At 41.4% G+C, this 22,093-nt stretch overlaps 1 protein-coding gene across 2 annotated transcripts in view; it reads right to left on the bottom strand.

Annotated features, from left to right (window-relative positions):
* Piwil2 (piwi like RNA-mediated gene silencing 2) overlaps window positions 1-22,093 on the bottom strand; it is a 39,804-nt gene that overhangs the window by 3,678 nt on the left and 14,033 nt on the right. For both annotated transcript variants that reach the window (XM_070016609.1, XM_070016610.1), the window contains exons 11-22: window positions 21,084-21,272; window positions 19,663-19,747; window positions 18,619-18,708; window positions 16,226-16,366; window positions 14,318-14,431; window positions 11,659-11,847; window positions 8,132-8,233; window positions 6,811-6,927; window positions 6,038-6,126; window positions 4,633-4,738; window positions 1,080-1,333; window positions 232-339 (exon numbers count right to left, since the gene is read on the bottom strand). In XM_070016609.1, the coding sequence (XP_069872710.1) occupies window positions 232-339; window positions 1,080-1,333; window positions 4,633-4,738; window positions 6,038-6,126; window positions 6,811-6,927; window positions 8,132-8,233; window positions 11,659-11,847; window positions 14,318-14,431; window positions 16,226-16,366; window positions 18,619-18,708; window positions 19,663-19,747; window positions 21,084-21,272 (1,584 nt within the window). The remainder of the gene's footprint in view (window positions 1-231; window positions 340-1,079; window positions 1,334-4,632; window positions 4,739-6,037; window positions 6,127-6,810; window positions 6,928-8,131; window positions 8,234-11,658; window positions 11,848-14,317; window positions 14,432-16,225; window positions 16,367-18,618; window positions 18,709-19,662; window positions 19,748-21,083; window positions 21,273-22,093) is intronic.

The raw sequence follows: 22,093 nt of genomic DNA, 5'->3' as shown, positions 1-22,093 counted from the left end.
TCTAGGAGTGGAGCTGTGGCTCAAGTGGAAGAGTGATAGACTGGAGCAAAAAGTCAGGGACAGCACCAGGTCTTGAGTTTAAGCCCCAGGATTGGCACCAAAACACAAACACAAAAACAAAAGACGTGAAAAAAGGCGAGGAGTAAAAATATTTATTAGCAGAGACAGTAACCTCACCTTAGCCAGCTGGTCTGAATTATTACAGTGAGAGAGAGTTCCTGATAGACTCACCTCTGCATGTGATCAGGGCTCAGGTTTGCAGTGTTGAGAACACAGACATAATGTGTAGGAATGCCACAGCCTTGCCGCACGTGATGTGCAAGAAGGTAGAAATCCACCCTAGTCAGGAAAAGTACCAGTTAATGAACAGATAGTTGGATTTGGTCAGAGAGCACTGCAAAGGATCTTGGGCATCTTTCACCAAAGTCTCAGAGACATAAATGACTGGATCAAGAACACACAAGAACCAAACCAAGATTAGAACATAGGCCTCCTTGCTTATCACGTTAGAAACTCCTTAAGTAAGGGGTTTCTTAAGCATATGCTGTTTTAGGAAAGGAATGTATGTTCAATATTTTATACTGAGCTGGGCATGATGGTACATGCCTGTAATTGCAGCAACTTGGAAGGCTGAGACAAGAGTACTGCAAAGTTACAAGCCAACTTGAACAACATGGCCAGATTGTCTCAATTTTTAAAAAAAGAAGGAAGGGAGGGAGGGAGGAAGGGAGGAATAAATTATACCTAAGAGGTAAAAGCTTTGCTATTTATATTTTAAGCAAGTTCGTATGTCCAGGCTGCTGGGTAGAGTTCTCTGTACTGCCTATCTCATGAAAAATTTCTCTGACCATAAACTTGGCTAAATTAAAAAAAAAACTTGTGTGTATGTGTACACCTATGTGCAATAATGTGTTGCTGGGATAGCACTCATGGTAGGCAAGTGATTCTGAGCTGCATCTCTAGCCTAGGCCTTATTTTTTAACAGTACAAATCTCTTAAGATTCCATTGTACACCTGTCCAGGCAATACTCAGCAATGTATTCTTTCCCACACAAGGAACTACCTTTTTGCTAACTTACCACTCACAGCTTGTTATCGTGTGATCAACCACAGTCCCTGGGGATGGAGTCACAAAGTCCTTGGAGGTAGCAAGATACAGATTGGTGCTGATTTTCTTCTGAACTACAAACACCACCATCTTGGGCTGGTAATTCTCAAAAGATTCAAAACACTTCTGCAGCTGAGGAATCTCATAGTTGGCAACTGTCTTTAGCTGGCCATCCGACACTCCATCACGGTACATAACAATCTTTTCAGGTAGACAATGGTTCACCTGAAATATGGTTCACTTGGATGAAATGACTGATAGGACACATTCAAATTGTGTAGCCTGGAGACCTGGTAGTAGATGCCTCTGACAGTTGGCCCTAGAGCTACGTACTTGATAGGCAGGGATTAAAAAGCTTCTAGTCATTTCTAGGTTTTCTCAGGGTAGTAAAACGGGCCGGGTGTTATAAAGTATGAAAGGAACAGCAAGGTGTGAGTCACAGGCATAAAGCATATCATCAAAGTGAATAAGTTAAAGGGAACAACAAGAAAATTATGGGCTGAGTCAGTCCTCCTTATACTTGGATTTAATATTAATAACCGTCTAGGCAAAGAACACTAAAATGTCTGAAAAATTCTAACAAATGAACACACATGCCACACATCTACCATCCTTGCATTTGACATACTTATAATACCCAAAGCTGTTGACAAGTAGAAGGGTTCTTTTACTAAATATTATTCTACAATCTGGTGGTAATGTGAAATATTTGTACTGTAGCTAATTAAATGCTGGCTCAAATCAGTTTAAAGAATAACTGTTTCCCCGTTTGGGGAATGTAATTATGCTCAGGTTGTGTTCAAATAGTCCAGAAAATAGTTCGGTTCCATTTTAACCTACACATCCACTTGCAAGTACTTTGGATGGATGAAGGTGTGGCTCAGGTGGTAGAGCACCAGTTTAGCAAGCATTCAAACCCTAGTACTCCCCTCTCTTCTGGAAAAAAGTACTTCCGTTTAATTTTAGTTTTGATCCAAATGTGCTCATTCTAGGTTTTTGTTCACATTTCCTCTCAAGAGCTAAATTATGAATTTGATTTAAGAATTATTTACGTATATTCACTATTCGTTACATGAAAATTTGATTTCAAAGAACTCTGGTTAAAAATAATCACTTAAAGCTGGGCGCTGGTGCCTCACACCTGTAATCCTAGCTACTCAGGAGGTTGAGATCTAAGGATCACGGTTCAAAGCCAGCCCAGGCAGGAAAAGCTGTGAGACTCCTATCTCCAATAAACCACTCAGGAAACCAGAAGTGGCGCTGTGGCTCAAGTGGCAGAGTACTCACCTTGAGCTGAAGAGCTGAGGGACAGCGCCCAGGCCAAGAGTTCAAGCCCCATGACCAAAAAAAAAAAAATCACCTAGAATCTCTTGGAAGTTTAAGTCTGTGTTTCCCTCTTTTTTTTTTTTTTTTTTTTGTCAGTCATGGGGCTTGAACTCTGGACTTGGTTGCTGTCCCTCAGCTCTTCAGCTCAAGGCGAGTGGTCCATTGCTTGAGCCACAGTGCTACTTCTGGTTTTCTAGTGATTTATTGGAGATAAGAGTCTCATGGAGCCAGGTGCTGGTGGCTCACGCCAGTAATCCTAGCTACTCAGGAGGCTGAGATCTGAGGATCGAGGATCAAAGCCAGCCAGGGCAGGAGAGACCGTGAGACTCCTATCTCCAATAAACCACCAGAAAACCGGAAGTGGCGCTGTAGCTCAAGTGGTAGAGCGCTCGCCTTGAGCTGAAGAGCTGAGGGACAGCGCCCAGGCCCAGAGTTCAAGCCCCACGACTGACCAAAAAAAAAAAAAGAGTCTCATGGACTTTCCTGCCTGGGCTGGCTTTGAACCGCGATCCTCAGATCTCAGCCTCCTGAGTACTAGGATTACAAGTGTGAGCCACCAGCACCTGGCTTCCCTCTTTTTTGTGCTAAAAAATGTCAAGTACTCCAACATTTACAACATATATTTTATCTTCACAGAAACTGGAATTACTGCCTAGTTTGGGGTACTGTTCTGTGGAGAGAGAAGGCTAGCATCTTCTTCCTCCTCTTCCACAAAAGAACTTCAGTTACCTCCTGCCTCCAATAACAATCTTTATAAAAAGTGTGACTCTTAAGGTGTCAGGCCACAACTCAGGGTTTCCTAACCTTGTCATGCCAGTATTTGTTAAACAAACACACACAGACTTATGTAACTATAACTCCTCTGTATATTACCCATTTTATAATAAAAATTAAAACATATAAACACAAACAATAACTGTTTTTAAAAACAAACAGCCAGACACAGTGGCACACATCTGTAATTCTAACTACTCAATGGGCTGAGTTCTGAAGCCAGACCAGGCAAACAAATGTGATAAAATATTTTTCCAGTTAGCCAGTAAAAAGCCAGAAGTAGATGTATAGTTCAAGTGGTAGAGCACCAGCCTTGAGCAAAAAAAAAAAAAAAAAGCCAAGCAAGAGTATGAGGCTTTGAGCTGAAGCCCCAATATTATAAGCATGGGAAAAGAAAAAAGACACAAATGGTATCAGACTCTCTAATTTCTACATAAAGGACTAGCCCTGGACCTACAAGCACATCTCAGTGCTTCCTTTGATGTACTGTACTGACCAAAGCAAAAGCCAGTACTGGGCTGGGAATGTGGCTTATAGTAGAGTGCTTGCCTAACAGGCATGAAGCCCTGGGTTTGAGTCCTCAGTGCCACATAAGCAGAAGAAGCCAGAAGTGGTGCTGTGACTCAAGTAGTAGAGTGCTAGGCTCGAGCACAGAGCGGCTCAGGGATAGAAACCAGGCCCTGAGTTCAAGGCCTAGGACTGGCAAAAAAAAAAAAAAAAAAAAACAACAACAGTACAGTGCTTGCTCACTGTTCCAGACCTAATTATTAACTTAATGACAGTAATTCTCCATGGTTAGCATTCTTTGGAGTTCTTTTACAGGGAAGTGGTTTATAGGGATACCTTTGTCTTAGACCAAAATGAAGAGAGTCAGCACCTAATGATAGTCATAAAAAGCTGAGTAAATTCATAAGCTACTTTAATTGCTGAAATTTACCCTTAATTCTTTGATAAGAACATGAAGATTATATCTACAGCCATCAGGTTGACAATCAGGGAAATAATTACTACTTACCAAACTGAATTGAGGCATTAGGCTCTTTGGACTGATCTACACAAGCAGAAGCCTAAAAGGAGAACTGAGCTTGTTGGGCAATAACTCTTTCAAAAGAGACTAGCCTTTGATTTGAGATCCTTCCACTACACCAGAATACTGTTCAAGAGTTCAGATATAACTGGGCCCTTGTTACATATACCTGGACTTCTAGCTATTCTGGTGGCTGAGAGATGAGGATTGTGGTTCAAAGCCAGCCCAGGAAGAAAATTAACCATCAAAAAGCTGGACGTAGAGGTACAGCTTAAGTTGAAGCCCCTGGCCCAGGGGCTGAGTTGAAGCCCCAATAACCAGCATAAAACAAAACAAAAAGAGTTTCGGTAGATAGTCCTTAAAACCTTCCAAATGGTAAGATTTCTGTTCTCCTCACCTCATAGTACTTTCTCAAGGAGTCCATCAGGCACAGTTTCAGGCTATCCACAATCTCCTGATGAGGTATCTGGAACACGACTCTCGAATACCACTTAGTGAGGGTGCTAAGCAGGGTGGTATGGAGAGAGAGAGAGGAAGATGAATAGACACGAAGAAGGCCAGGGTCTGCTGTTCACATACACAGGTTTCTCTCTTGATCAACCCAACAAACACTGCCTAGAATATTTATTTGTGTTGAATATAAGAACATATAGTGAGCCGGGCGCTGGTGGCTCACGCCTGTAATCCTAGCTACTCAGGAGGCTGAGATCTGAGGATCGCGGTTCAAAGCCAGCCCGGGCAGGAGAGACCGTGAGACTCCTATCTCCAATAAACCACCAGAAAACCGGAAGTGGCGCTGTAGCTCAAGTGGTAGAGCGCTCGCCTTGAGCTGAAGAGCTGAGGGACAGCGCCCAGGCCCAGAGTTCAAGCCCCACGGCCGACAAAAAAAAAAAAGAACATATAGTGATCTGGGAAGACATACTTAAGTCATACAGAATACAAAATAAATATAATTGTAGTTATTTCCTACAAAAATGTTTCCAATAGAAAATATTAATAACTGAATTCTGTGTAGCAGCTGAAAAGACTTGTCTGAGCTGTTATTGAAATGGAAAATATTCAAAATACATAGTCTAAGTGCATAAAAGAAACTAAGAAATTGAGTAGTGGGCTCAGTAGTTGAGTACTTGCTTGTCTAGCATGTACTAAGCCCTGGGTTCTATCCCCAGCACTGAAAAAACTAGAACTTGAGGAAAAATATGTATATCTCATTTGTGTAAATAAATCAGTATACATGTGTGTGCATCTGCCCCCCCCCCACACACACATAAGAGTCATACACCACAACTGCATATTTGACAATGGTCCCTTAAAGTTTCTATCTCCTCCTGATGCCATGACCATCACAGTTTGTGTAAGTACACATTACTAATATCCATGCAATGATGAAATCACTTAAGCAACATATGACTGTATATTCTGTATTTATACAACTGTGTAAATACATAAGAATTGGAAAGTACACACACATCAAACTTTTGATGGTAGTTAACAAGAGATGAACCATGAGGAACTTTTTCTAGATTTCTGCAGATATTTGGAAGAAACATACCTTACATTTTTGTAATTATAACAAACAAAAATACCTTATTTCTAGGTAGAAAACAATCAACAATGCAGGGAGCAAACTTGCACCTGGGGCAAGTTTGATAAGTAGGCCACAAACAAGTATCACATTAAGAGATAAGAGAAGGAAGGAGGTTAGTATTCTTTATATTGAACTACCAAGTACTTAAAACATTTCTTCTATAGTTATAATAAATAGACAATCAAATGTAGTAGAGAATATGGCTAGCACTTACAGATTGATGCTTGCAACAAAACCAACCACAGATCGCATGCCTCTACTGGGATCATGGTAAACATCCATTCCAATCACCATCAATTTTTTCTATAGTAAGAAACAAAAGCAAAAGCAAATTCAGATCAAGGAAATCTATTACTCCATATTTAACTATTATTTGAACCCCAAAGCAATTATCCTCCCATCCCCACACTTTACACATGGGAAAAAAGAGAAATGGTGCAATCAACTTGACTTTACCTAAACATGATGCCCAAAGTCAGATCCAGACCAAGGATGGACAAACACTTTTCAAGAAAGGACTAATGACCTAATAGGCTCTGTGACCTCTTTAGTCTTTCAGGAAGCATTCAATGCTACCTTTGTAACAAAACAGTCACAGCTATTATATAAACCAGGATACTATGTTCCAGTGAAACTGTATTTAAAGACAATAAAAAGTGAATTTATTTAATTTTTCATGTATCATGAAATATAGGTCTTATTTTTATTCTTTTTCACCATTTTATTAGGGCTGGGTTTGGTGGCACAGACTTATAATCTTAGCTACTCAAGAAGCAGAGGTAGGAGGAGTGAGGTCTTCGATAGGCCTTAGGCAAAGGTATGAGACCCCATGTGAAAAATCAAATAAAAAGGGCTGGGGGCAAAGCTCAAGTGGTAAAGTACTTCAGCACAAACAAACAAATAAAAAGATCATTCTCAGCATAGAAGCAAGAAAGGATAACTAGACAGCTGAACTGAATGATGAAGACACATCTCAGCATCACTCACCAGAGGAATATCCACTCCCCAGAGCTCACCACCCAATTTGCAGTTCATCTGAAGTAAAATTTTCTGAGCCACACTCCGAAGCCTGGTGGGCTGACCAATGGTTCGGACATTGATGACCTACAATGAAGAACCAAAAAATATAAGAAAAGGCAAAAAGCATCAGTCTCTCAGAAAAGGTGAACAATTTAAAATAAGTTGTCTTTCATTTCAGCACCATGTCCACATGCATATATAAACCTTCCTGATGCTCAACACTTTCATATAATACAAGAGTATTTGCATGTAACCTGTGCACATCCTCACATATACTCTAAATCATCTCTAGGTTATTCATTACACCTAATACAATGTAACTGTGCGAATAGCTGTTATACAGCATTGTTTAGAGAATAAACACAAAAGAAAAAAGTTTGTTACGTGTCTGGTACAGATGTAATTCTTCTTTTTTGGTTGTGGGGCTTGAACTCAGGGGCCTGAGTGCTTTTCTGCTCAAGGCTAGCACGTTGAGCCATAATGCCACTTTTAGCTTTCTGGTTGTTAATTGGAATCAGTCTCACAGACTCTCCTGATAAGGCTAACTTTGAACTGTGATCCTCAGATCTCAGCCTCCTGAGTAGCTAGAATTACAGGCATGAGTCACCAGTGCCCGACCAGATGTAATTTTTCTGTTTTTCTGTTTTTTTTGTGTTTTTTTTCCCCCCCATTTCTAGGGCTTGAACTCCGGACCTAGGCTCTGTCCCTGAGCCTCTCTATGCTCAAGGCTAGCACTCCACCATTTCAGCCACACCACCACTGCTGGCCTTTTCTGTTTATGTGATACTGAGGAATGAAACCCAGGGCTTCCCAGCCCCTTTATGAGTATTTTTGATCTATAGTTGGTGAATCCATCATGTGGATCCCATAAATATCAGGGATACTATATAATAAATTTGTTTAAGAAACTCAAGTTAGTAAATAAAATAGTTGGCATTAGTAATTAAATTCTAGGGTCTCTAGCCATTCATGCCTGCAAAGACATACAACCAATAAACAACCCTAACAAATGAAAATTTACAAAAGTAACTCCTGCAGAGTGGGTTTTCTTTAAAACCTTCTAGGAAAAGCAGCCATCACTTGCAGACAGTGTATCTCTCCCTCAATCAAGCAGAAGGATCACTGGGGAGGATATACTTGGGGAAGGAGAGCTTCCTACTGCCTGCTAGATTACCCTTACGGGCCCTACAGCACAAGATGCCTGGCTTCTAAAAGCTATTTTTGTCCTTTTGAACAGATATCCCCTCTTCCCAAGAGTCAGGGGGGCTGCAATGTTGTCTCCTCTTACCTGTGAAGGCACTGGGGACTGCACACAGCACAACTTCTTGATGGCCCCATAGAGATCATCTCGTGTGCCCATGATAATGCACACAACCATCTGAAGCTTTCCCTGGGGGAGAGAAAGTGTACACAGTCAGGAGTTAAACTGTCTGGGACTTTTATGGGACTAAGGGAACTGAAAGAAAGAGGGTGGACATTCCACCCAGAAAAAGGCTGTTGAATCTGACTCAGTATTTGGCTCAGAATGCTCTGTAACGGACAGGTAATATGTTGTGATTAGCTACCTAGTGCTAACCCTCACTACCAAATATGTATTTTCTGGGTGATCTTAGGTCCTGGGAAAGGACCAGGCTTGAAAGTATGCAAGGGTTTTGATTTACAGCAGTCAATTCCTGTAATATGTGTACCACTCTCTTAGTGAACTAAACAACTACTTTTATGCTAAGGATTCCATTCCTTTAGAGACAAATGCAGAAGGAATGAAGCTATTGACAAATCCACAGTAGTCCTTCCTTACTTTCTGGTTAGGGAGAGAAAATGATACCGAAAGCAATACTGTATCTCTCTCCGTACCTCTATCTCTCAAGTCAGTAGCACTCAAGTGAAGTTAGCTTGTCGATTCTTATGCCAGGCACTGCCAAACAGAGTAATCTGTAGTAAATTGCTCCTAATCAAGACTGGTGTTAAGACTTCTCAAAGGACGACAGTCTAGCAATTACATCAAAGTCTAGCAATTACTCAGTCATATAGAACCTGCTAAACACAATGAGCCAATAGGCTGAACACAGCAAATCTCTCTCTCTTTCCCTCCCTCTCTCTCTCCATCTATCTACCTAATCTATCATATCTCTATATATACTTATCTACCTTTTTACATTTATGTATTTATTATTTTGGGCTTGGATGCTATCCCCGAGCTCCTTCTGCTTGAGCTCTATCTCTTTGAGCCACAGCTCCACTTCTGATTTTCTGGTATGTAACTGGAGATGAGACTCAAGACTTCGCAGCTCTGGCTTGCTTCAAACTGTGATCCTCAGATCGAAACCTCAGATCGAAGCCACCAGGGCCCCACTATCTACCTATATTATCTATCTATCTATCTATCTATCTATCTATCTATCTATCTATCTATCTATCTATCTATCTTTCCAATTACTTATCTGTCTTAGTGGTATTGGGGATTGAATTAATAACCATATACCTGGTAGGTGAATACTCTACCATGTTCCAGTCCTGTTTGCTTTAAACTTAACATTTAAACACAGTAAGGTTCACATATATGCAAATCCAGAATTTTGGTTTCCATTAAAAAGGGAACAAATTAAAAATCAATTTGGTAGTGGTACTCACTAGACACTATGTTAGAAATGAACTATATAATTTGTGGGGTGGGAGCAGTAGGAAAAACTGGGAGAGAGGGAAGCTGTAACACTGTCCAAAAAGAAACTAACTCAATTTCCTGACTTACCTCTGTATACTATCTTTATAATAACAATTTTAAAAAAGAAAAAATTATTAATTTGGCAATAGAGGGTTTTTATTTCTAGTCACACAGATTACCCTGTTCAATTCACTGCAGGCCTTTCTTGGTCCACCTTATTCATGTTTCTTTTTTTTTCTTTTTTTTTTTTTCTGTCGGTCATGGGGCTTGAACTCTGGGCCTGGGCACTGTCCCTCAGCTCTTCAGCTCAAGGCAAGCGCTTTATCACTTGAGCCACAGAGCCATTTCCAGTTTTCTGGTGCTTTATTGGAGATAAGAGTCTCATGGACTTTCCTGCCCAGGCTGGCTTTGAATCATGATCCTCAGATCTAAGCCTCCTGAATAATAGGATTACAGACATGAGCCACCAGTGCTGGGCTTCATGTTTCTTACATAACTTCTGCACACCTGGGCTTACGATCCCTCCCAAAGAGAACAGTAAACAGAATGTTTGGATGATGAGAGATACTGTAGCAATACCAGTATAAGGAAGGGGGGGGTAGCCGGGCACTGGTGGCTCACGCCTGTAATCCTAGCTACACAGGAGGCTGAGATCTGAGGATCTTGGTTCAAAGCCAGTCTGGGCAGGAGAGTCCATGAGACTCTTATCCAATAAACCACTAGAAAACCGGAAGTGGTGCTATGACTCAAGCGTTAGAACTCTTGCCTTGAACTGAAAAGCGCAGGGACAGTGCTCAAGCCCAGAGTTCAAGCCCAACCACCAACAAAAAAATAAATAAATAAAAAGGAAGGGTGGTAAACAGTATTAATGGATCTCATATGAAAACTGTATTCTCATACTCAGAATGAAAGAAGCTCCAAAACAGAATGTACTAAACTGACATACTGAGCTATTCCTTTAGAAAGGAAGGACTTATCATTGGCCTGGCTGCAGAGAACATAGAAGGCATAGGAAGTCAGGAGGAAATCCTGATGAAAACATGCAAGCAACAGGAAGTAACATGCTATGGACAGTACATGCTTCTAGCCTCAGCTATTCGAGGAAGTTGAGGTAGCAGAAAAATTACTGAGTCTGAGAGTTTGAGGCCAGCCTGAGATAAAAGTTCTAGGTCAGCCTAGATGACAGAGTGTGACCCTATTTAGAGAAAGAAAAAACTTGAACAACACACCAAAAGAAGTGTGTCAAAAGAGAAAGCTATCAGGCACAGATAATCTAATTCCAGGATAGATCTTATCAGAATAAGCTAATTACTTCTGTAGACCTTGCTTGTGCCTTTGTTCTCTCCCCAGTCTTCCTCTACTTTATTTACATACAGATAAGAGAAGCCTCAACTTGGAGTTGGGAGTGCCCAGGCTCCAGCATTCCTGATCAGTGTTAGGACTCAGGTAATGGGCCACCAGCCAAGTTGTTCACTAGAACAATTTACATCTTGAGCCAAACCAGAGAAGTGGCAGCTCAGTACAGAATAGTGCAAGAGGGTACCTGGTCCAAGCTGCTTTCTGAGTACAACATGTTTTCCAGATAACCAGCTAAAGTTAAGTTAGCTATACATGAAAAAGGTTAGAGAGTAAAGAGAGGAAGGGAGTGAAAGAGAGGGAGGAGAGGAAAAAGGAGAAGTAGAGAGAGAGAGAAAGAGAGAAGGGGGGGAGAATACAGCCTACCACAAACAAAAATAACCAAAGGGGCCAGACATGGGTGGCTCACACCTGTAGTCATAGCTATTCAGGAAGCTGAGATCTGAGGATCACAGTTCGAAGTCAGCCAAGGCAGGAAAGTCTGTGATTCTCTTATTTCCAATTAGCTACTAAAAAGTCAGAAATGGAGCTGTGGCATAAAGTGGTAGAGTACCAGATTGAGCATGAAAGCTAAGGGATAGTGCCCAGGTTCTGAGTTCAAGCCCTAAGATTGGGATAAACAAAACAAAAACCCAAAAACAAAAGGCATAGAGAATATACTTTCTAAGCTCAATGTTTTATGTGCAAATGAGTATGATATTATTAATAGAAGAATAGTAACCAAGATAATTTAAAATTAAGTATCCAAGTACTCTGAAAGAGAGATCCTATAAGTTACAGTTAAGTTAGCTTATTACCTCTACTCCCAATGTGGACTGGATGGTTCTGATGTAGGTCTCTATCCGGTCATCCTTCAGTTCAACACAGGTTGGTGGATTTATGCGCATGCCGATGGGGCCAGCCACCTTCTCTAACATGTTAACCAATTCTCGGGCATGATCAATTGCTCTCTTTGGGTAAAAAAGAGCCCAGAAATGCATGGGCACCTAGGAACAACAACATCCTACTTTTAAAGTTTCCTACAACTTAAAAGATTTTAGAGGATATTTTATTACAGAAAATAAATGCCTCTTCACTCTCACTCCTTGAGTCCTGTTTTATCTAATGCTTATCATTCACATAGATTCATCAGTAAATTGTGGCATAGTGTCTTCACAAAATACCATACAGCAATGAGAATTATACTCAATAATATAGATGAAATGCATGAACACAAGGAAACCAGACATACTCTATGATTCTACATTTATGTAAAGTACAAAAACAATCAAAATGAGCCTTGCTCACTACTAAGAAGCGTATGTCCTTACTAAGTCTGGACAGTAGTTTACAATGTGTGTGTGTGTTTGTGTGTGTGTAGGTAAAGGGAAGGTAATAACTAGAGAAGAATGTAGGACAGCTTTGGGGACATTTCTGTTTTTATATCTTTAGTATTGATTATAGATTTAACTTGTGAAAATTCTTTTTTTTTTTTTTTGGTTGGTAGTGGGGCCTGAACTCTGGGCCTGGTCACTGTCCCTCAGCTCTTCAGCTCAAGGCTAGCATTCTATCACTTGAGCCACAGCACAACTTACAGCTTTTTCTGCTTTTGTGGTGCTGAGGAATCAAACCCAGGGTCTCATGCATGCAAGGCAAGCACTCAACCACTGAACCACCTTCCCAGCCCCACTTGTGAAAATTCTTGAGTGTGCTTTTCTTTTCTATTTTTTATTTTTCTTTAAATATATTTCAATATACCTTTAAAGATGAACTTATGTATTTTATAGATGACTGTAAGGTCCGCTCCTGGATGGCTAGCAGACTCCACCCTCCTCATAGCAAAGTCTCCACCCAGTACCTGCGTTACCTAGGCAACTGGGACACCTGGAAGAGGTCACATCTGCATCCGCTGAGGTCACATCTGAATTTGATGTGGCCACACCTTTCCCCGCCCAAACCCTAGATAAGGCCTAGCGCAGGCCCAGGCTCTCTCTCTCTGTTCTATTCTAGCTCTCTCTCTGCTTTCTCTCTAGCTCTTTCCTCTCTCTTTCCTCTTTCCCAGCTCTCTCTCATTCCCAGGCCTTTCCCAGCCACATGGAGTGCCAACCTTGCCTGGTCCCAGCAGGTCTACTGAATAAACCTACCCCTTACCTGAATACCACGTGTGTGCTGGTGCTGTTCTTACTCGGCTACCTCTTTTTAAAAACCTAACAATGCCCACAAAGATGAAGATGCTCAAAACATATAAACATATACTATATTTTCCTTTTGTGAAAATAGTTATTGAACTATTTGCCTTGTGAGGCACAGGCAGTAGACTTCTTTCATGAATAAATACATCTTTCAGTGACCCTCAGGCAAATAAGGAAAGAGAAAGGAATGAGAAACATGGCAACATATGTCCTTCTATCCAGTCAGTGGGCAGGCAGAGGGCTCCCAGCTCTCAGCTACCTCATTGCTGTGTAGGAAAGACCTTGATTAGGAAGCAATTCAAGACTTTCGGATCGGTTCCCGGGAGAGATGACCACGCTGCAGGAGGCAGATGTGAAAGTGGGTGGCGAGCTGAAACTGAGCAAGAATGAGCTAAAGAGACGCCTGAAAGCTGAGAAAAAAGTGGCAGAGGAAACAATTCAAAGTGGATTTCAGTTAACTTCCTCTTAAAAAGAGGATACCACATCATGTTCTGTTTCTAATTCCCACACTTGGGAGGAACACCTATTCTTTTTTTTTTTTTTTTTTTTGGGCAGTTGTGGGGGCTTGAACTCTGGGCCTGGGCGCTGTCCCTCAGCTCTCAGCTCAAGGCAAGTGCTCTACCACTAGGGCCATAAAGCCACTTCTGGTTTTCTGGTGCTTTATAGGAGATAAGAATCTCATGGACTTCCCTACCCAGGCTGGCTTTGAACCATGATCCTCAGATCTCAGCCTCCTGAGTAGCTAGAATTACAGGCATGAGCCACCAGTGCCCAGCTTTGTGCTGTGTGTGTGTGTGTGTGTGTGTGTGTGTGTGTGTGTGTGTGTGGTGTGTGTGTGAGTGTATGTATGTGTGTCTGTGTGTCGGAGACTTGAGCTCTGGGCCTAGGCGCTGTCCCTCAGCTCTTTAGCTCAAGGCTCTACCACTTGAGCCACGGAGCCATTTCCGGCTTTTTTTGTGGTGCTAAGGAATCAAACCCAGGGCCTCATGCATGGAAGGCAAGCACTCTACCACTGACCACTTTCCCAGCCACTGGTTCTTTCTTTCTTTTTTTTTTTTTTTTTGCCAGTTGTGGGGCCTGAACTCTGGGCCTGGGCACTGTCCCTCAGCTCTTCAGCTCAAGGCTAGTGCTCTACCACTTGAGCCACAGTGCCACTTCCAGCTTTTTCTGCTATGTGGTGCTGAGGTATCGAACCCAGGGCCTCATGCATGCAAGGCAAGCACTTTACCACTGATCCACCTTCCCAGAGCATGGTTCTTTCTTTAACACTTCAAAAATCACTCACAGTCAAGATGGAAACATCTCTGGTTACTTCCTTACTCCAGTTTAGGTCCTGAGATGTGATAAATGAAGTATTTCTTAAGTTAATTCTTTCCATTGGTAGAACACGTCCATCAATCTATACAAAAAAATAAAATAAAGTATGTATGACATGAGCAATCTATATATCATTGGTACGGTTGTCTCTGATGCTCATCACATAAACTTGTCCTTGCTACAACTTTTAAGAATAGCAGAAAAACAAAACTTCTAGCAATGAAAGTCCATGTCAATAAAGGCCTGCCTACACAAATAAAATGCTTATAGGTATATATCTTCCTTTTACTATTGAGTTTCCGGAAAGGCCTTTTACAACACTGTATGTCTGCTTCTCTTTGATTGGCAATACTGAGGTTTAAACTCAGGACTTTGTGCTGTCTAGGTAGGAACTACTCCAGATAGAAAACATTGTCTTTTTAAGATAGTGGAAAACAGAGTAAGTTTATTTAAAAGTTCAATTAAAGCCGTGAAATAAAGTAGTGGAAACTCTCTATCAGGAGAGGTGTCTCAAAGAGGAGTCCCAAGAATACAATCTTTGAAAAGTATTTTAGAGGAAACACTGAAAAGAGAAAATTTAAAGCAAAATTTCTTGCTGGGCACCAGTGGCTCACACCTGTAATCCTAGTTACCTAGGAGGCTAAAATTTGAGGATGCCAGCCCAGGAAGGAAAGTCCCCAAGACTCTTTATCTCCAATTAAACACCAGAAAACTGGAAGTGGCACTATGGCTCAAAGTGGTAGAGCTCTAGCCTTGAGTTTAAAAGCTCAGGAACAGTGCCAAGGACCTGAGTTCAAGTCCCACAACCAACAAAAAAGAAAAGAAAAGAAAATTCCTTGTGTTTTTTTTTGTTTGTTTGTTTTTTGAGACAGTGTCAAGATGTAGCCCAGCATTGTCTTAAATTCATGATTCTTCTGCCTCAGCTTCCCAAGTGCTGGAATTATAGGCATCACTATGCTCAGCTAAGGCAAAATGTCTCAATAAAGTTAAAAATAGGCTACACTCCAGCCCTATCCTTTTTTTTTTCTTTCAGTCTCCTTCCTGGAAATAGAACCTAGGCCCTTATACAAGCTAGGCAAGTGTTCTACCTACCACTGAGCCATATCACCAGACCCTACTTAATTCTTTCAACCCATTATTATCCTCATTACAGATAAGGAAACTAAGACAAGCTAAAAGCAGCTTGCTCAAAGTTATCAAAATGACTTGGTAATAAAGTTGGAATTCAAAGCCAAAATAGTTAATATGAAAGCCTGAGGACTTTGCACCACCCATGCAGCCTCTGCACTGTGGATCAAATCTGCACAAACATAACACTGTATGTCATAAAACAATGAGACCACACAAGTTGGAGACTCTCTTATGCCTATATGGAGAATAGAAATAGTATACTTAAGAAAACTCAAGTTAATTATTGATAAAGAAAAAAAAATTCTGTTCAGGCAGAAAAATCTATAGGCCTTCATGTCCAAAATAACCAGACAAAATAGGGCTGGAGGTGTCCCTCCAGTGGTAGAGTGCCATCCAAACAAGCATGATGTCCTGACTCAAAGCCCAGTAGCACCAAAAAGTAATAATTTGGGTTAAAAAACTAAAGTAAGTTGTAACTCAATATTATTCTTGCTATTTGTTTGGACAGAAATGAAAATCCTCTGATCCATGGGAAATACAACAGGGAGAAAATTTTGGCATTGGCACTCACAAATTAAGTCAAGGAAATTCAAGTACCACGACTAAGATGATAAAATAGTTTAAGACTAAGCAAAACCTAAAAAACTAAAGACAGGTCAGGAGGCTATCACCATGTCTCTCTCACAAAGCTCTCTAACCCTTGGCTCAGTCAGCGTCATTTGCTGCGTCATCACATCTGGTTTACCTTGTGTACATCCTTCTCCAGACAGAGTCCCCAACGTATCAGCTCATTGTTGGCTGCCTCATTCTCTGAAATTCTCTGCAGCAAGCATTCCAATGCATTATGGTGCTGTTTGGGGCTCAGGTTGATCTGCTGAGTCAAATCCTGAATTGAATTAAATAAAAATAAGAAGTATTATTTCTTTTCTTTTCTTTTCTTTTTTTTTGGGTCCGGTCATGGGGCCTGAACTCTGGGCCTGGGCGCTGTCCCTCAGCTCTTCAGCTCAAGGCTAGCGCTCTACCACCTGAGCCACAGCGCCACTTCCGGCTTTTTTCTTTTTGCTTATGTGGTGCTGAGGAATCGAACCCAGGGCCTCGAGCATGCAAGGCAAGCCCTCTACCACTGAGCCACCTTCCCAGCCCCGTATTATTTCTTTTCATAAGAAATTAAATAAATCCCAATATGGCCGAAATGTTTCTAAAAGAAACCTGCTTTTCACTGAAATAATTACAAAATTTCAAATATCTCTAATGACTTTTATAAATCTTTCACAGAAATGTGAATGAGATATAAAGGGTTCTTCATTGTTTTTGTTTTATTTTTGCTGGAACTGGGCTCAAATTTAAAGCCTTGTGCTCTTGCTTGGCCTTTCTACTCAAGGCTGAGTGGTCTACCACTTGAGCTACAGCTTTTTTCTGGCTAACTGGAGATAAGAGCCTCCTGGATTTGTCTGCCAAGGCTGACTTCAAACCCGATCCTCATATCTCATTCTCCAGAGCAGGGAGGATTAGGCATGAGTTACCAGTGTCAAGCTAAATATTTAATAATGGAAAAGATTTTAAAATGTTGCCTCTTTCACTCTTGTGATGTCTTTATCTCTTTCTAAAAACATCATCTGAATTTAAATATTCCTAAGAGATTCTATGAAAGAGAAGCAAAAATTTTAGATACACATATCTAAAATTTGGGAAAGGCAAGAAAAAAAGTTGTATGCCAGCATCCAGCCAAACACAACAGAATAGCAAACGACAATTAGTCTTGGAGTCTGTCATTCTACACTACCAATTTGATGACAGCACAAAGCATTTTCTGCCTAGTAGCTGTCATAGTGTCAATGAATAACAGGTACTTTCTAAATAATTATTCGGTGCTATCTAATAGGTGGGTATGAAGATTTGTGTGAAGGTAAGTGAGTTCTTTTTTTCTATTTGCTATTTAGAACGTCCCTGGAGCTATGTAGATAATTCTGTGATCATAAAGTCATTAGGCAACCCAGGGTTGTAAGGAAGAGGCCTTGACCTACATAGGCAAAGCAGAAGTACCAGAAGTCAAGAATGAAAGAAAGAAATCTCTCTAGGATCATCAGCTTTATGTTAGGCTTTTTATGATGTTATTAAAAATTCTACGTGGCATCTGGGTGGGTGGCAGACAGCAGTTCAAACATGAACAGACCTTAAGTGGTAGCAGTGGTAAAAATTAACATTTTGCCCAGGGGATTGCTGTGGCCATCTCTGACTCTCAGCTAGTCTTGTACAATAAATGTCTACCCTTATCACTTGTTTTTTTCTTTTAATTTTGTTTTTGTTTGGGGTGGAGGTACTAGAGTTTGAACTCAAGAGATATGTACTAACTGAACAGGCATTTTACCACTTGAGCCATGTCTCCAGTCCTTTGTGTGCTGATTATTTTTGAGATGAAGGTCTCAATTTTTCTCTGAATCAGCATGGACTGAAATCCACATATTTTACAATTCCTCCCATAGCTGGAAGGCATGTACCACCACACCTGCTTTTTCTGATGAAACGGGTTCTTGCTTTTTGCTATGGCAGGTTTGAACTGTGTTCAATCCTGCTATTTATGCTTTCTCCCATAACTTGGATGATAAGTGTGCATCACAGTGCACAGCTTTTTTTCTGTTGGGGGGGGGGTCTCACAGCTTTCTTCCCAGGCTAGCCTTAAACCAAAATACTCCTGATTTCTACTTCTCAGTAACTAGTAGGCATAAGTCATCAACATTTAGTGTTATGTGGTAAGTTAAGGCTTCACTATCTCCTCTACACCTTCAAAGCCTTTACAGAAATGTTAGTTATTTGGTATTCTTCAGAAACTTCACTTTGGTCATGTGACCAATCATTAACCACTGTCAATCTGACTAATGAGGAAAGGGTTCTTTAAGCTCTATAATTCAATGCCCTCTACTCTTCTAACACACTGTGACACACTCTTTACACTGTGTGGGGGAAGGGATAAGATCATGTTTCACAGACAGAAAACCTAGAGCCTGGAAGAAAAGATGTGCCCAGATGGCAATGCAGGCTAGAGTCACAGCAGAACCTGGCCCTGGTCTCCCTCAAAGTATTATGAAAAGATCACTGCTCAAAGCAGGCATATTCTGCTACGAACAGCATGATTCCAACCTTCATGGCTCTGAAGTCCTTCTTCATCTTCTCTGGGATCCCAGTCATGAAAGAAAGCTCAGGCAGCAGCAAGATTTCACCTTTCAGGAGCTTTGACAAGAGAACAGAGAGGAAAAGTAAGGCAGTGAAGAGGATGGCTTCCTTTTGCCCACATAAAACAGTATAGTCCTAAGTGGCCATGGTGATATTCCTCACCACTAAGGAACACAAACATAAAAGCCCTGGGGAGAGGGGACAGGGAAACACAAGTATTTTATTTTGTGCTAGTACTGGGGCTTGAACTCAGGGCCTGTGTGCTGTCCCTGAGGTTTTGTGCTCAAGGCTGATGCTCTACCATTTGAGCCACAGCTCTACTTCCAGCTTTTTGGAAGTTAATTGGAGATAAGAATGTTATAGACTTTCCTGCCCAGACTGGCTTTGAACTGTGATCCTCAGATCTCAGCTTTCTGAGTAGCTAGGATTATAGGCATGAGCCACCTGTGCTCAGCTACACAACAAGCATTTTAATTTCCCACTCAGTCACCTTACAAATACCTATTATATTAAATAAAGGGAAAATAGTCAAACTGCCCAAAGGAAAGGGAAAAGTAGAAAACAAACACCAATTCTGTCTCTTTGTAGATTCGTGACAATGGTAAGACAATACATCCTGTCAAGTTGAATGCTCTCTTCTCATCTTACCTTGCTGATCCTCAATCTTCACATTTAAGACAGGAGTCAGGTGACAGGGTACTTCCCCAGGCCCTTCCCAGTTAACATAATGTCTTCTTCCCCTACTGGATCCAGAGTTTTAATTTTCATGCACAGGAACTTCTTATTCCTTTTACCTAAATTGCTCATGTGGATATTTAGCTCTTCCTTGTGGAGACTTCAAAAGCAAGTCCTAGCAGTTTCTGTGTCTAGATGAGAGACCAAATACTGCCAGGGTTTCTGGCCACAGTGTAATCATGGTACCAAGGCTCTGGTGGAGCATAAGGAAGACTGCAAGTGGCCGTCAGGACAAAGAGCTTCTGCTGAAAGTATGAACCAGACACTGCTACTCACTGTGCCATGGTTGCTCTGTCTCTCACTGGGCCTGTGGATCAGAAGTGGCTGGTCCTCTTCCTTAACTGTGATACCATAGTTTTTGCTAGAACAGAGCAGAGGCAAGAAACATATCAACAACAGCACCACTATAGCAGTACATACTGTATTCCCCCGCCCCCCTGCTTTTGGTGCCAGTTCTGGGGCTTAAAACTCAGGGACTGGGCCGGGCACCTAGCTGGAGGCTGAGGTCTGAGAATCATGGTTCAAAGCCAGCCTGAGCAGGAAAGTCCATGAGACTCTTATCTCCAATAAACCACTAAGAAACTGGAAGTGGCATTGTGGCTCAAGTGGTAGAGTACTCACCTTGAGCTGAAGAGTGCAGGGGCAGTGCCCAAGCCCAGAGTTCAAATTCCACAACCAACAAAAAAAAGAACAAAAAAACCAACAATACAATTCAGGGTCTGGATTTTGTTCCTGAGCTTTTTGTTCAAGGCTAGGGCTCTACCACTTAAGCCACAGCTCTACTTCCTGCTTTTTGTTAACTGGAGATAAGAGTTTCATGGACTTTCCTGCCTAGGCTGGCTTTGAATGGGCTTACAACTAGCTAACACTCTTGTCAAGGATCCATTAGAAACAATGTAACATGGTTACAACTGTAAAAGCAAAACTTCAATTAAATAAAGGAGTACTAAGGCTAAAGTCCAAGAAAGAATTATATTAAAACTATCAGGCTGAACAGGCATTGGTTGCTCATGCCTAGCTACTCAGAAAGCTGAGATCTGAAACAACAGTACAGAGCCAGCCCAGGCAAGAAAGTTTGTGAGACTCTTACCTCCAATTAACTACCAAAAGACTGGAAGTGGGTTGTGGCTCTAGTGGCAGAGCACTAACCTTGAGCAAACTGCTGAGGGACAGTACCCAGACCCTAATTTCAAGCCCCAGGACCAGCACCAACAAAATAAAACAAAAACTACCAGAGATACAGGCAATCAAAAGGCGAAATGATAATCAAGTAATGACTAAGGTTTAGTCTCTGGTCTCAAAGCCCTGAGACTAATTTGTGTAGTAAACTTCCAAAGTACCAAAAGTATTAAAACTGTAAGAGTAACACATTAGGTCAAACCCTACAAATATAGGTGTATTACTAATCTATTTTTTTTTTGCCAGTCCTGGGCTTGAACTCAGGGCCTGGGCACTGTCCCTGAGCTTCTTTTCCTTAAGGATAGCCCTCTACCACTTGAGCCACAGCACCACTTCTGGTTTTTTCTATTTATGCGGTACTAAGGAATCGAATCTAGGGCTTCATACATGCTAAGCACTAAGCCACATTCCCAGCCCCCTAATTATATTTTTTAAAACATATTTCACTCAATATCCTTTTGAGAATGGGAGGTTACATCCCAGATCCATTCTCAGCATGAACCAGTGTCTATTTCCACCTGTAGTATTCCAGGAATGTGATCTCCTTCCCATCAGACATAGTGAAGCTGTCTTTCGGGGTTTTATCCCAGTCCACATCATCAATACGATAGGTACGATTGTTGTAGCGGGTGATAACGATACTGCCAACCAGAAGCTTACTGAACTCATTCCGGAAGTTTTCTTTGTTCTGCTGATACATGGCATACCTTCGGAAAGAAGCACAAGGCTTTTCTATTGCATTTGTACATATAGGGTAATATGAAAGGGAGAGGGTACCCACACAAGTCATTTAGAGGTCTAATGGTTTAATCACAACTAAATACCAACAGAAAGTTTTATCATTTATTTATTAAATTTATTTAGTTCATTTGTATGGGTGGTACTGGGGTTTTCTGAACTCCAGATGTGTGCTTGTTACAGGTAGGCATTCCACCACTTGAGCCCATGTTCCCAGCTCTTTTAACTTAAGTTTTTGTTTGTTTCAGCTAGGACCCAACATTTTTTTTTTTTGGGGGGGGTCCAGTCGTGGGGCCTGAACTCTGGACCTGGGCGCTGTCCCTCAGCTCTTCAGCTCAAGGCTAGCACTCTACCACTTGAGCCACAGCGCCACTTCTGGCTTTTTTTTTCTTTTTGCTTATGTGGTGCTGAGGAATCGAACCCAGGGCCTCAGGCATGCAAGGCAAGTGCTCTACCACTGAGCCACCTTCCCAGCCCCTCCGACATTTTTGCTTCAGGGCTGTTCTGTCTTCCCACTTCTACCACCACTCAAGCTAAAATTACAGTTATGGGTGTGTACTAACATGACTTTTTTTTTTTTTTTTTTGCCAGTCCTAGGGCTTGAACTCAGGGCCTGGAAGCTGTCCCTGAGCTTCTTTTCCTCAAGGATAGCACTCTACCATTTGAGCCACAGTGCCACTTTCAGCCTTTTCTGTTTATGTGGTACTGAGGAATCAAAGCCAGGGCTTCATGCATGCATGGTAGGCAAGCACTCTACCATTAGGCCATATTCCCAGCCATGACTTTTTTG

This window comes from Dipodomys merriami, unplaced genomic scaffold (assembly GCF_024711535.1).
Source record: "Dipodomys merriami isolate MVZ:Mamm:240054 unplaced genomic scaffold, mDipMer1.0.p SCAF_12, whole genome shotgun sequence".
Lineage (NCBI taxonomy): Eukaryota > Metazoa > Chordata > Mammalia > Rodentia > Heteromyidae > Dipodomys > Dipodomys merriami.
Note: the sequence above shows the minus strand (reverse complement) of the source record. Positions and strands in the feature narration are given on the sequence as shown.